The sequence below is a fragment of the Cervus elaphus genome, chromosome 31 (genome assembly GCF_910594005.1).
Source record: "Cervus elaphus chromosome 31, mCerEla1.1, whole genome shotgun sequence".
In the NCBI taxonomy this organism is placed as follows: domain Eukaryota; kingdom Metazoa; phylum Chordata; class Mammalia; order Artiodactyla; family Cervidae; genus Cervus; species Cervus elaphus.
This window is the reverse complement of record NC_057845.1, coordinates 54,634,376-54,646,878: the sequence shown is the minus strand read 5'-3', so window position 1 is coordinate 54,646,878 and position 12,503 is coordinate 54,634,376. Positions and strand designations below refer to the sequence as shown.

Here is a 12,503-nt window from a genome sequence, read left to right as displayed (position 1 = left end):
AAGGGAAGGTTTCATTCATGGAAGAACAAGAAGCAAAGAGTCAGCAAATGGATTTCTCAGGCTAATTTCACAAGGATCCTTAAAGTAAACTGAGAAGCTAGTTGGCAAAAACAGGGCATCCTGTAATTTTTTAAGATATGAGACCTATTATAACTTTAGAAGCATATAAACAGTAGGAACAGCTAAAGAATGAAGTAAGGGAAAGAGTGAGGACCTACTAGGTCAATTCAAGAAGCCCAGACACCTAGATTTCTCTCAGTTTCTTTCTCCTACTGCACAGAATTGGCTCACGGTTTCTAGCTTTTATAATCACCAAGGCTTCTCTTTACTATTTTCTTTCAGGACTGCAATGGTTTATCTGCCAATTATTTTTGTGAAGTACGGAGTATGTATATCCATATCTCAACAGCATGGAGCAGTGATGGAAACAGGGATTTATGAATCCTGGCTTAATCTTTTACGAGCTGAGCAACCGAGAGAAAATTACTTAACTCCTGTATTTTCTGTTCCCCTGTCTGTAAATAGCAAAGTGAAAACTCTTTGGAGAAAAGGAATCCAAGGCTTTGAACTTCTGGACAAGGCTTTTCATTAAATTCTTCACATACCGTAAACACTTACATGTGCTCATTAATTTCCCACCATCCATGGTCACAGCCTCTCATACTCTTCTTGGTTATTGAATAGTTATGGAATTTCAATGCTATGCCAAGAGTTGAGAGGGGAGACTATGAAAAACAAAGGTAAGTCAGTGTCAGAAAAATGACTCAATTGAAGAATATGTTTCAGACTAAGATTTTGTTACTCAGAACTCACTCCCTGGCCTTGTGCCCTGTGGCACTTGGTGAAGTAGACCAGTCCCCCTGAACAAACCTACCTAAGGAGAAAATGAGAGACAGACGTGAACCACCCAGGGCTTAGGGAGCTGCTGTGAGGCAGCAGTGTGATGACCCAGGTGACCTAGAGTAGATGCATTAGTTCATCTCTACTTTTCTGCTTCCTCCTAGTAAATGAGCTCAACTTTGAAAACACCCACTTGTTAGCAAGTATACACACTTTCCTCCCTAAATACAATAATGACATAGTTTATTTAAGACACTATTCTGATTCTTTAGAAAAAGGAAGAATGAATCAATATCCTCTTTCTATTAAACCTTAGTATTTTGGAAGGCAGTAAATGAGTCATCCCCATTCTCAGAAAAGATTAAATAAAAGAAGCAGTTACCTATTTGGTACATGCACAAGTGAACACACACACACACACAATGCAACTGGCCTTGTTGTGGCATTGAATGCTACGCACATACATCACATCTGATATGCCACAATGCTTGTTTTATGTTCACTTTGATTCAGAGATTAAGAGAGAGTTCTCACATTTTAGGGAGTAGAATTTTGGCTTCCTTATTTTCAAGTTGGAGAAGGCAATGGCAACCCACTCCAGTACTCTTGCCTGGAAAATCCCATGGATGGAGGAGCCTGGTACGTTGCTGTCCATGGAGTCACTAAGAGTCGGACACGACTAAGCGACTTCACTTTCACTTTTCCCTTTCATGCATTGGAGAAAGAAATGGCAATCCACTCCAGAGTTCTTGCCTGGAGAATCCCAGGGACGGGGGAGCCTGGTGGGCTGCTGTCTATGGGGTTGCACAGAGTTGGACACAACTGAAGCGACTTAGCAGCAGCAGCATTTTCAAGTTTTAATTCTATCCAAGTTAGATAAGAGATTATTTATTGCAATGTAGCTTTTAACTTTTTAGTTTACCAAGAATTTTGTTGTGATCAAATGTATGAAGTCTCCAAGGTCAGTTTGAAACGGAGGGTAATTTCTGTTTATACATATATTACCAAACTTATTATTTGTATGATTTAATACTCTTCCTAGCCTTATTTGTTGACCCCTGCCCCCGCTGCCTCTGTAATGAGCCAAGAAAAAGGAAAACCTCTTACTGAAGCACTCTCCACTTCTCTTCGTACTTCCTGTAAGTTTTACAAGTAATAACACTAGGTCCTTTGGTGCATAAATACTTGTAGTGCTTAGATCCTTATGTGGATTGCCCTCTTTATAACTGTAGATTGCCTTCCTTTTCTCACTGAATGCCCTGATTTCAGTATTGTCTGGCGTTAAGGTTGAGATCCCTGCTTTCTTATTGATTATATGGTCTGGTATAACTACCTAGTTTTATTTTCAGCTTTATTAAATCACCTTTTAAATTCATTTTGTCTTTTAAAAACAGCATATAGTTAAGTTTTAGGCAATATTTTGTGATTCAATCTTACTGTCTTGCTCTTTTAACATATGAATTTTGCCCATTGTTATTTCTCTGACAGACATTTGGTTTTTCAATTATGTCATATTTCATGTTACAGTTTCTTTGCTGTGTGGTGTGCTTCTTTCTAATGTGTGTTTAAATGTAGATTTTCCCCCTTAGCCTACTTTTGAGAGGGAAGGAGTTGGGTACTTTATGATTCTGATTTAAATGTCACAACATCACTGTTAGGCAGGTAGTATGATACCCATCCTACAGAAGAAGAAATCTAAAATAACCAAAGACAAGTAACTTTCCCAAGGTTAAGAAATGAACTAATCCTGCATGTCCAAACTAGTCCTGCATGTCTCTGAAGGCCTCCTTTTTCTTAGTCCCAACTAGAGATCCATGTTGGGAACTCAAAAGGAACAGGGTTGTTTTTTATTCACCATAAGACTAATGAAAACACATATCACATTTTTTCCACTCGTCATCTGACTTTCTTTATACTAAAAAAAAAAAAAAGATGCAAATTGAGAGACAGTAAACTCTTCAAGGAATCAATTAAATTGTATGTCATAAGAACATATTCCAGTGTAATCCTCCACCAAGAAACTCGCTTAGGCATTTTCACTGTTCCAGGGCACCGAAACAAAAATGGATTTACAGGCACCACTACCCCTCTCCCCAGCACAAAGCCTGTCTGCAGGGGAAGGAAATATGTCCCCTTGCACGCTGATCCCACTGACACAGCACGGCACACTTTCCGCTTTCATACTCAGATTAACAAGAAGCACTAGTGATATCACTCTGATGTAAACGGAGGGACAAGGTGCATTTTGACAAAGCATTGCAAGCTATTTTTGAGAAATGGATAAGAAATAGGAACAATCTACTAAGCACGCTATCTCCTTCTACGTTCTATACTCTGTTCCCATTGCCCAGCCCCTGCCTTTGCTTTGTGACCTTTAACCAACTAAGGGGAGGAAGTCTGATCTGGGCCTGCTGTATTTAAATATTTCTCTAGTCAAAGATGATGACAGAATGCAGGACATGCCTTATCTTCAATCACCCCTAGCTTGCCAACAGTTGTGTACACACAGCTCAGATGAACTTCAGATGAACACTGGAGAATTCTGCAGCAAAGATGCTTGCCACAGAAGCATGGAAGAGAGGCTTCATTCTGGGAATCCCATCTGATCTGAGGAGGTGAACTCCCATGGCCCATGGTGATCCCTGCTTATATCTGGTAGAACATACCTAATTGTATAGGGTGTTGGGCTGATAACATCTGTGGTAAAACAACTCAAAAGACAGCTCCTTTCTTTGCTTCTGAGACTCTAAAACAAAACTGATTATTTTGGGGGCGGGGAACAGAAGAGAGAGGGAGGTGAATGTTCAGATAAGTGATTGCCGACACACAGGGAAGTTGAACATCTTCGTTGTTGTTGTGTTCACTTGCTCAGTTATGTCCTACTCTTTGCAATCCCATGGAACGCAGCATGCTAGGGCTGCCTGTCCCTCACCATCTCCCAGAGTTTGCCCAAGTTCATGTTCATTGCATCAGTGATACCATCTAGCCGTCTCATCGCTGACATTCTCTTCTCCTTCTGCCCTCGATCTTTCCCAGCATCAGGGACTTTTCTGATGAGTTGTCTATTTGCATCAGATGACCAAAATACTGGAGCTTCAGCTTTAGCAGTCCTTCCAGTGAATATTCAGGGTTGCTCTCCCTTAAGATTGAATAGTTTGGATTAGCCTCCAACTAATAAAAAAATTAAAAAAAAAAAAAAAAAGATTGAATAGTTTGATCTCCTTGCTGTTCAAGGGTCTTTTAGGAGTCTTCTCCAGCAGCACAGTTTGAGGGCATCAGTTCTTTGGCTTTCTGCCTTCTTTAGCCCAGAAAAGGAGGGGCTGCCGAATTTATTTATGGAGGAAGTATGATTCCTTTTAATTCCACATGGATTGCTCGCTACTGGAGTGGCTTCTGGCAAATGGTTTGCCTCCATTTCTGTTTTCTTATCTGTAAACCATAACTAGAGTATCTATCCTACATCAGAGCTACATTTTGAAGAGCAAAATGTATTTGTGCTGAAAGCACTAAAGTACTAGACAAAAGTGGGGCTTTCCAGGTGGCACTAGTGAGACATAAGAGACGTGGGTTCAATCCCTGGGTCGGAAAGATCCCCTGGAGAAGGACAGGGCAACCCACTCCAGTATTCTTGCCTGGAAAATCCCATGGACAGAGAGACTAGTGGGCTACAACCCATGGGGTCACAAAAAGTCCATGCCACTAAGCACCCTAAACAAAAGTAGACAACATATTATAATCTCAAAGTTCTTTTTTGGTTTTTCTGATTTAATATCTCCCTCCTCTGTAGTCTGCAAGCTCTGCCAAGGACTTTGGTCACCTTGCTACTAGGCAACCCTGTACAGGTACAGTGCCTGACATGTAGCAGACATTCTACAAATGTTTACAGAATGAACAGGAGAGCTTGGGAGAAGAATCAGATGGGCTTTAAGTTGGAGCAAGAGTTAAACTTTCTCAGATAAATAAGACCTTAAAAACTCAGCTGAAAGTGAGTTGGCGAAGGGAATTGATTGTTCTTCAGTAGATTTGAAAATTGAACCAGGCATTAAGAAGGACTGTGGATAACATAAGTAACTTTTGCGTAAAAAAGGTTTATCATGACTTGAGTCAATATTTTTGTTACTTACGTCATCTGGTTCTTAACCATTTTTAATAAATACAAAGTTATTTTGCAGGTGACAAATTATTTTTTACAGGATTTCCATTCAGAAACGTGTTCTCATGCAGCTATTGGTGGCTGCTCAAAGCTTTCCAAGGAAGGAACAGCTTTATTTAACCTTCATGCTGAGAACAACTGACCTTGATCTCTGGGGAATGGCGTCATCCCAGAAGTCTGTTCCCAATATTTCCTGTCTCTCATTTCCCATTTCCCACCCCCAGGCTCTTTTCCTTTTAAAGATTTCCTTTTATTTAGTGTTTCTAACCCTTGATTCTGTGAAACAGAAAGTGACTGGATATTTTTATTTGTACCTTAAACTAAAGCTTAATCACAGTAATGTTTAGGAACTTTTAAGTTATACGTGGGATCAATAGTTGTTTTATCTCGAAAGGGATTTCAAAATCACCTGGAGGTTTTAGGAATGGAGTCTTTCCTGTTCTGTGTGTTTAGTCATGCAGTCATGTCTGACCCTTTGCAGTTCCAGGGACTATAGCCCTCCCAGCTCCTCTATCCATGGGATTTCCCAGGCAAGAATACTGGAGCGGGTTGCCATTTCCTACTCCAGGGAATCTTCTCGACCCAGGGGTGGAAACTGCATCTCTTGTGTCTCCTGCCTCTCCTACATTGACAGGCAAATTCTTCACCACTAGCGCCACCTGGGAAGCCCCTTTCTTGTTCTAGATATTATAAAGAAGATAACTGTTCATTGAGGAGATTGAAGAGACATATTTGATGTCTTTCCCTCCTCTTTCCCCAACCCTTCTCATATTCTCTTCCACTCTTCCCACCTCCCCCACCTTCATACTAGCTAGCCACCTGAGGCTCTGAGCTTCTGCTTCCCTGAGGCACCGAAAATCTGACAGTAAGCCAGAGTTCAGCATCTTTATGTCTTAAATATATTTTAAATGTTTATGATAATGATTAAAAAATAATTTAAGGATGCATGCTGGCAAGACATTGACACCAAGTACAGATTTGGGTATAATAAAATTATTTCCGTATTTAACGGTTATGACCTTGCACACACCCTGCACGTGCAGTCAGCAGGCTCCTGCCTGGGAGCCTCTGTGTCAGTGTTCCCCTCTGCCGGCAGCACTGTTGCCCTTGGCCCACACCAGTTTAGTTCCCTTGTGTCTCAGGGTTCTGTGCAAATGTCCCCTTGGCAGTGAGGCCTTCCCTGACCATCCTATTTCAGACAACAAATCCCTGACTTTCTACCTTTCATACCCCGACCCCCACTCCACTACAAAGCCCCTCCCCAGCTTCATTCTCCACAGCATTCTACCATCGTGGAATGCACTATATACATTTTTGTTGCTGTTGTTCAGTTGCTTGATTGTGTCCGATTCTTTGCAAGTCCATGGCCTGCAGCACACCAGGCCTCCCTGTCCTTCACCATCTCCTGAAGTTTGCTCAGACTCATATCCATTGAGTTGGTGATGCCATCCAACTGTTTTATCCTCTGCCACCTTCTTCTCCTTTGGCCTTCAATCTTTCCCAGCATCAGAGTCTTTTCAAAGGAGTCGGTTCTTTGCATCAGGTGGCCAAAGTATTGGAGCTTCAGTATCAGTCCTTAAAATGAATATTCAGGGTTGTTTTCCTTTAGGATTGACTGGTTTGATGTCCTTGCAGTCCAAGGGACTCTCAAGAGTCTTCTCCAGCACCACAATCCCAAAGCATTAATTCTGAAGCGCCAGGCTTCTTTAGTTCCAACTCTCACATCTGCACATGACTACTGGAAAAGCCATAGCTTTGACTATATGGACCTCTACACATTTAACTTGTTTATTTGTCACCTGTCTCCCTCTGCTTTATAGTGAATGCCACGAGAGCAGAGCTTGTGTGTGTGTGTGTTTGTCAGACTTCATGGATCTGAGTGTCCAGAATACTGCCTGACACACAGCAGACATTTAATAACAACGTGCGGAATGAAGACAAACTAGACAGGGCTCGCCGCTTACATACAATACCTACATCTCATGGTCTCACAAGAATGACTTCATGTGCAATGCGGGGAGAGCAAAGGTGACACCTTGCCCCATCTCCCTTGACATGAACATTAAGGTGAAGAAGGAAAAACGGGTAACAGACTGAGATTTTAAAAACAAACAGAGAAACAAACAAAAACCAGGGACTCCCTGTCTAGCACTAGAAGGAGGTGTATGTATTTCATATAAACTTGAACTTATTTGTTTATACAATGATATATATGTTTTCTGTTTGTTTTAATCACTAAATTGTGTCTGACTTTTTGCAACCCCATGGACTGTAGCCTGCCAGGCTCCTCTGTCCATTGGATTCCCCAGGCAAGAATACTGGAGTGGGTTGCCATTTCTTGCTTAATTCAATTTTTATTTTTTAAATTATTCTTGCTGATGAAGTAATTAAAAATTAATAATAAATGAGCTCTATCATAATAAAATAAGTTGCTTGATCCTATAATAATGTCTTTGCATCTTTTAATCTGAGCCACCAGGGAAGCCCCTGGAATACTTGAGAGGGTAGCCATTCTCTTCTCCAGGGAATCTTCCCAACCCAGGGATCAAACTTTGGTCTCCCACATTGCAGGCAGATTCTTTACCATCTGAGCCACCAGGGAAGCCTGCATTTTTAAGTACAAACAGAACAAGAAACTGGACAAATAAGCTCCAGGTTGCAAACAGCAATTAATCTGTGGGTAACAAGTTGAAATTACACCAAACTTGCATGTTGTAGGTAAAATATTTTAATAAAGCTTAAATATTATAAAACTACATTCTTTTCAATAATTTAAATGTTCAGTATAATTAAATTCAGAGATAAATTGCTACTAAGAATAGGATAACAATATTTTTCTAAGATAGTGGTAAAACTAGGCTACCTGAAATTTCCAGGTACACTTGCATTTCGGAGGATAGTAGCTTGGATAATATGGACTTGAAATTTTCCCTTCAAAACCAGTGATTTCTTTGACCAACACTGTGTTTTCACATTCTGAAAAAAATATCCAGTAACACATAGTGATTTGCAGTTGTGAAATTATGAGAAATAGATAGCATACATTTCTTTAACTATAAATACACATTTTCTTGATCAATAAATGCTTATCTTTGAAATTTAAGCTACTTTTTAAAAAAAAAAATAGTACCCTAGGATACATAGCTATTATACTGTTCAAAGTCTACACTTGTTTTCAAATAATTTATTTTGGTTACACGATGCTATGGGATGCTATTCCTTTCTTTAAAAAACATGGTTTAAATATATTTTTTCTTCCAGTTTTATTGAGCTATGATTAAAATATTAACCCTGTATGTATATATTGACATACAGCACTATATATATATATTTCTAAAGTTCTGAATTAATTTTGTTCAAATTAGTGTGTATTTGTTATTCAAGAGTATATACCCAGTTTACATAACATGTTATGTAAACATGTCTTTAAGATCTTTAAGATCGTCTTTAAGACGATCTAAATGTCTATTCTTACTGATATAGTCATCTTTCTGCTGGAATATAAGCTGCCTGAGAGCACTGATTTTTTTAATCTATTTCTCTTATTATTTCCCTAACACCTAAGTAGTTTCTGGCATACAACAGACATTCAATAAGTATATTTTGAGTGAACAGACAAATTCCAGTACCATATTTCTATTATAATTCTTTTTTTAACCTTTGGAGTTACAGATAACTTTCAAAGCAACAATATCTCAAATATCTAGTTCAATTTTGTTCAACAAATTAAGTTTACATTCGGTTTTGTAAAAATTTATCAAAATGAGCCACTGCCCCAAAACATTGATGGATCTGTAGCTCTCACCATCTATTTAAGCCAAATCCTCTTCCCTCCTTTCCCATACCCCCCATCCTGATCTTTCTGTTGATGTTCATAAAGAAGTCAGCAAAACCTGACCTGTTAAGATCTGAGCAGTTTCCGAGGCAACCAAGTTACAAAAACATGAGCGTTTCAGTGAAGGCTCTTTTCATCCTGTTCTGTTTGACTATTTCAACCCAAGTCAAAAAGAGAGGAATGAAGAGAAAGGTCACATTTTGCTCACTAGAAAACCTCTGGGTTTTGCATCACAAGCACTTTCTAGGATGGCACTTGTGTGCATGCATGTTGAGTCGCTTCAGCCGTGTCCGACTCTCTGCGACCCTGTGGACTGTAGCCCACCAGGCTCCTCTGTTCATGGGATTCTCCAGGCAAGAAGACTGGGATGGGTTGTCATGTCCTCCGGCAGGGGACCTTCCCGGCCCAGGGATCAAACCCACATCTCTTGTGTCTCCTGCACTGGCAGGCGAGTTCTTTAACACTAGCACAACCTGGGAATCCTGGCACTCATGTGCATTACTGTAAAAGAGAATTCACAAAAGAATGTGCTAAAAGAATGTGCTCTGCTGAGCTATTGTCCCTCAGCTCCAAACCCATCCCTCTCTGCTTCGCAAGACTGGTCTGGGACTCTGCAAACTTCTCTCTGTTACCTCCTGATAGACTCTGCCAGAGGGCTTCCCAGGTGGCACTAGTGGTAAAAACCCACCTGCCAATGTAGGAGACCTGAGAGATGCGGGTTCGATCCCTGGGTCAGGAAGATCCCCTAGAGAGGGCGTGACAACCCACTCCAGTATTCTTGCCTAGAGAATCCCAAGGACAGAAGAGATTAGAGGGCTACAGCCCATAGGGTTACAAAGAGTCGGACACAACTGAAGTGACTTAGCAGGCAAGTACACAGGCTCTGCCAGTAAGGGGTGCTAAAGAGAGGCTAGAAATCTGGAGGGGAAGACTTGCGTCTGTTTCTTATTTCTGGGAGTGTCACCCCAGTAATGCTACTTCACCCTGCAGGTTCTCCTCCTTGTAGCAGAATCAATCTTGTTAGCTGTTTTCCAGCCTCCACTTTATTGTGTCTCCCTCAAAGATGCCAGCTCAGCTGTCAGGCACCCTGCCCTCAAAGGCCTGGGTCCCAAGTTAATGGACACTTGCCTCCGAAATCATAGACACGAACACCAGCTAGGCAGGAACCCCTCCTCAGGGGCCATTCCACAGACCCCCCTCCTCCAAGTGCTAAACTGTAATCATTCCAATTGCTTTTATTTGTTCCTCCAACTCTACCAGTAGTAGTTGCTTCCTCCATGTGTTACATCCATGATAATTTACAGTCTTTTTGTTTTCGTGTTTTTACGGTATTTTTTTTTTTTTGGCCTTTTGAGATACCCATTTTCACACGTCTACACTAAGCTAACAGTTCTTTATATTAAATCCTCTCTGTTAGAATAGCTAATGAGATCTCCCTCTTCTGACCAGACCCTGACTCAGGGTCTCAACTAGTATTACAACACAGCCTCAAGAGAGATATGACTGGAATATCTTATCAAAACAACTATTTCTCGTAACTTTTTTCAACTGGGAAAGACTTACTTTGTTCTGGAATGACCTCAAAATATGCCCGAATTCCTGATAGCCTCCATACCTGAGGAGACTTAAATGTCACCAACATGAGATTATTTGTAGAAACAAATGACTTTAGTGTTCTCGCAGGTTCACAAATTCTGAAACCAGATAACAAAACAAAAGCACATAATTAACAGGCTGTTGAGGGCTGGACCTTCGTCCGCCACTAATTCTGCACCTTTCTGGGGCCAGCTGCAGACGTAAGCTACTTCTTCCATCTGGGACTTTGCCAGCCAGGTCTTCATCAGTTAGTTCCCACAGGGCCCTGCAGAGGGAGCGGAGCTGATACAGACACAGAAACTTTTGTCCAGGGACTACTGAAGAATTCTCCTGGATGGCTGTCACTGGACCCTCCTGAGGGCAAACAAGGTATACCCAAAGGGTATTTAATGGCAAAATTCATCAGCTCTTCACCAGGGAAAACCGGGTTCAAAACTTAGCTCCGTCACTTAACTGAGCAATGAAGTAACCAATTCTTCATAAACGCCAGTTTCACAACTCTGAAACGGCAGTAATAATAATAGTATACTCCTCATAGCATTGTGATGGGGATTAAATGAGATGATGACTAATTGTGTTTGGGAATAGTGAAAAGAAACCAATAACAATGATTGAGGGATGAGAATTAGTCACAAATACTTTTCATTACAAATTTTTAGACACTGAATTTTTAACATGTTCATTCACCACCAAAATATGAAGAAATAACACTTACAAAAATATTATTCTATATATACATAAACATTATTAAAATGATAAGATAATTTGTATGTCTTTTAGCACAATGAGTAAAAATAACAAATTCTTAATAAAGCCTAACTGACATTACTAGGTTATCAAACTATTCAGCACTCACAAAAAGATGTCTACTAGTAAGTAAAAAATACTAAGATATGTATATGTATATACGTGTAGAATAATGTACATGTATGAATGAAAGAATGTATGCAAAAATATAATGCTTATTTTTTCTGGGTAATGGAAATGCAAAATAATTGACATTGTTTTCTCTGATTGACCTCACTTTCACAATGAACATTGTGTTATCTTTATAAAAAGGAAAAATTTTATTTTTCTACAGCTATGTAATCATAATAGAATATTTATTCAAACGGGCTTCCCAGGTGGCTCTAGTGGTGAAGAACCCACCTGCCAATGCAGGAGACATAGAGTTGTGAGTTGAATCCCTGAGTCAGGAAGATCCCCTGGAGGAGAGCATATTTAAATATTCTATTGAAACAATGGCCTTTGCTGTGACTGTAATGAAGTAAAATTAAGGTTCCCCACCCCCCAGAAATCTGTTATATATCAAAACTGTTGAGCAAAGTTCCCACTGTACTGATTTTGCCTGTTGTATGCTCTTAAGTGAAAAGAAACGTTGTGTCTGATAGGCTCTGGCTAATCCACCGGGCACTCACTAAGGCATGGGGCAATCTCTAACCTCATGAACATACACAAAAATGGTTAAAAGAAAATCCAAGGGCAACCCAGACATTGCAAAAGGAGAGATTATAAAAACTCTTTACACTTGCCAACTAGAGTGCCTGCATCATACCTGTACAAGATGGTGCTCCGGATTGGCAAGAGAGAGTCGTAAATGGTCAGGGAGTCGGTGACACAGTTGTCAGCTTCAATCTGGACAGACTCTACCGAGAGTCGGATCAGATGGCCCACTAAGGCCACCAGCTTGAAGTGGCACATCAGCCTCCCTGAGGTTGTTGAAATCTCCAGAGGATAGCGGAGAGACAGGTGATCTGCGTAGAAGTCTTGGGAGCAGCCTTTGTCTGCGGAGACAGCACTTGGTTTTGCTTTGTTTTGTTTTAGGAATGATTTTTCTAGAAATCTTTATAAAAACTAAACAACAAAAGAGCTCACATGGAGAATATCTGCTGCTTTTGCCAGCCTAGAATCCACTCTCATCTCTTCTGATAGCAGTCCCTAGATTTTACTTTGAGAAACCATCCTCCACACGGTTTGGTTGGGGTTAAACTCACCCCTAGATCCAGAAGTGAGCACACAATCCAGACTGACCAATCAGAGCCGAAGAAGCTGGTTCGGGAGAGGGCATGTCAGCCAGTT

General features: G+C 40.5%; 1 protein-coding gene across 1 annotated transcript in view; it reads right to left on the bottom strand.

Moving 5' to 3' along the window:
• TMPRSS7 (transmembrane serine protease 7) overlaps positions 1-12,503 on the bottom strand; it is a 45,759-nt gene that overhangs the window by 16,986 nt on the left and 16,270 nt on the right. Inside the window, 4 exon segments of the mRNA XM_043892869.1 lie at positions 619-725; positions 7,857-7,969; positions 10,392-10,522; positions 11,980-12,208. Coding sequence (XP_043748804.1) covers positions 619-725; positions 7,857-7,969; positions 10,392-10,522; positions 11,980-12,208 — 580 coding nt within the window.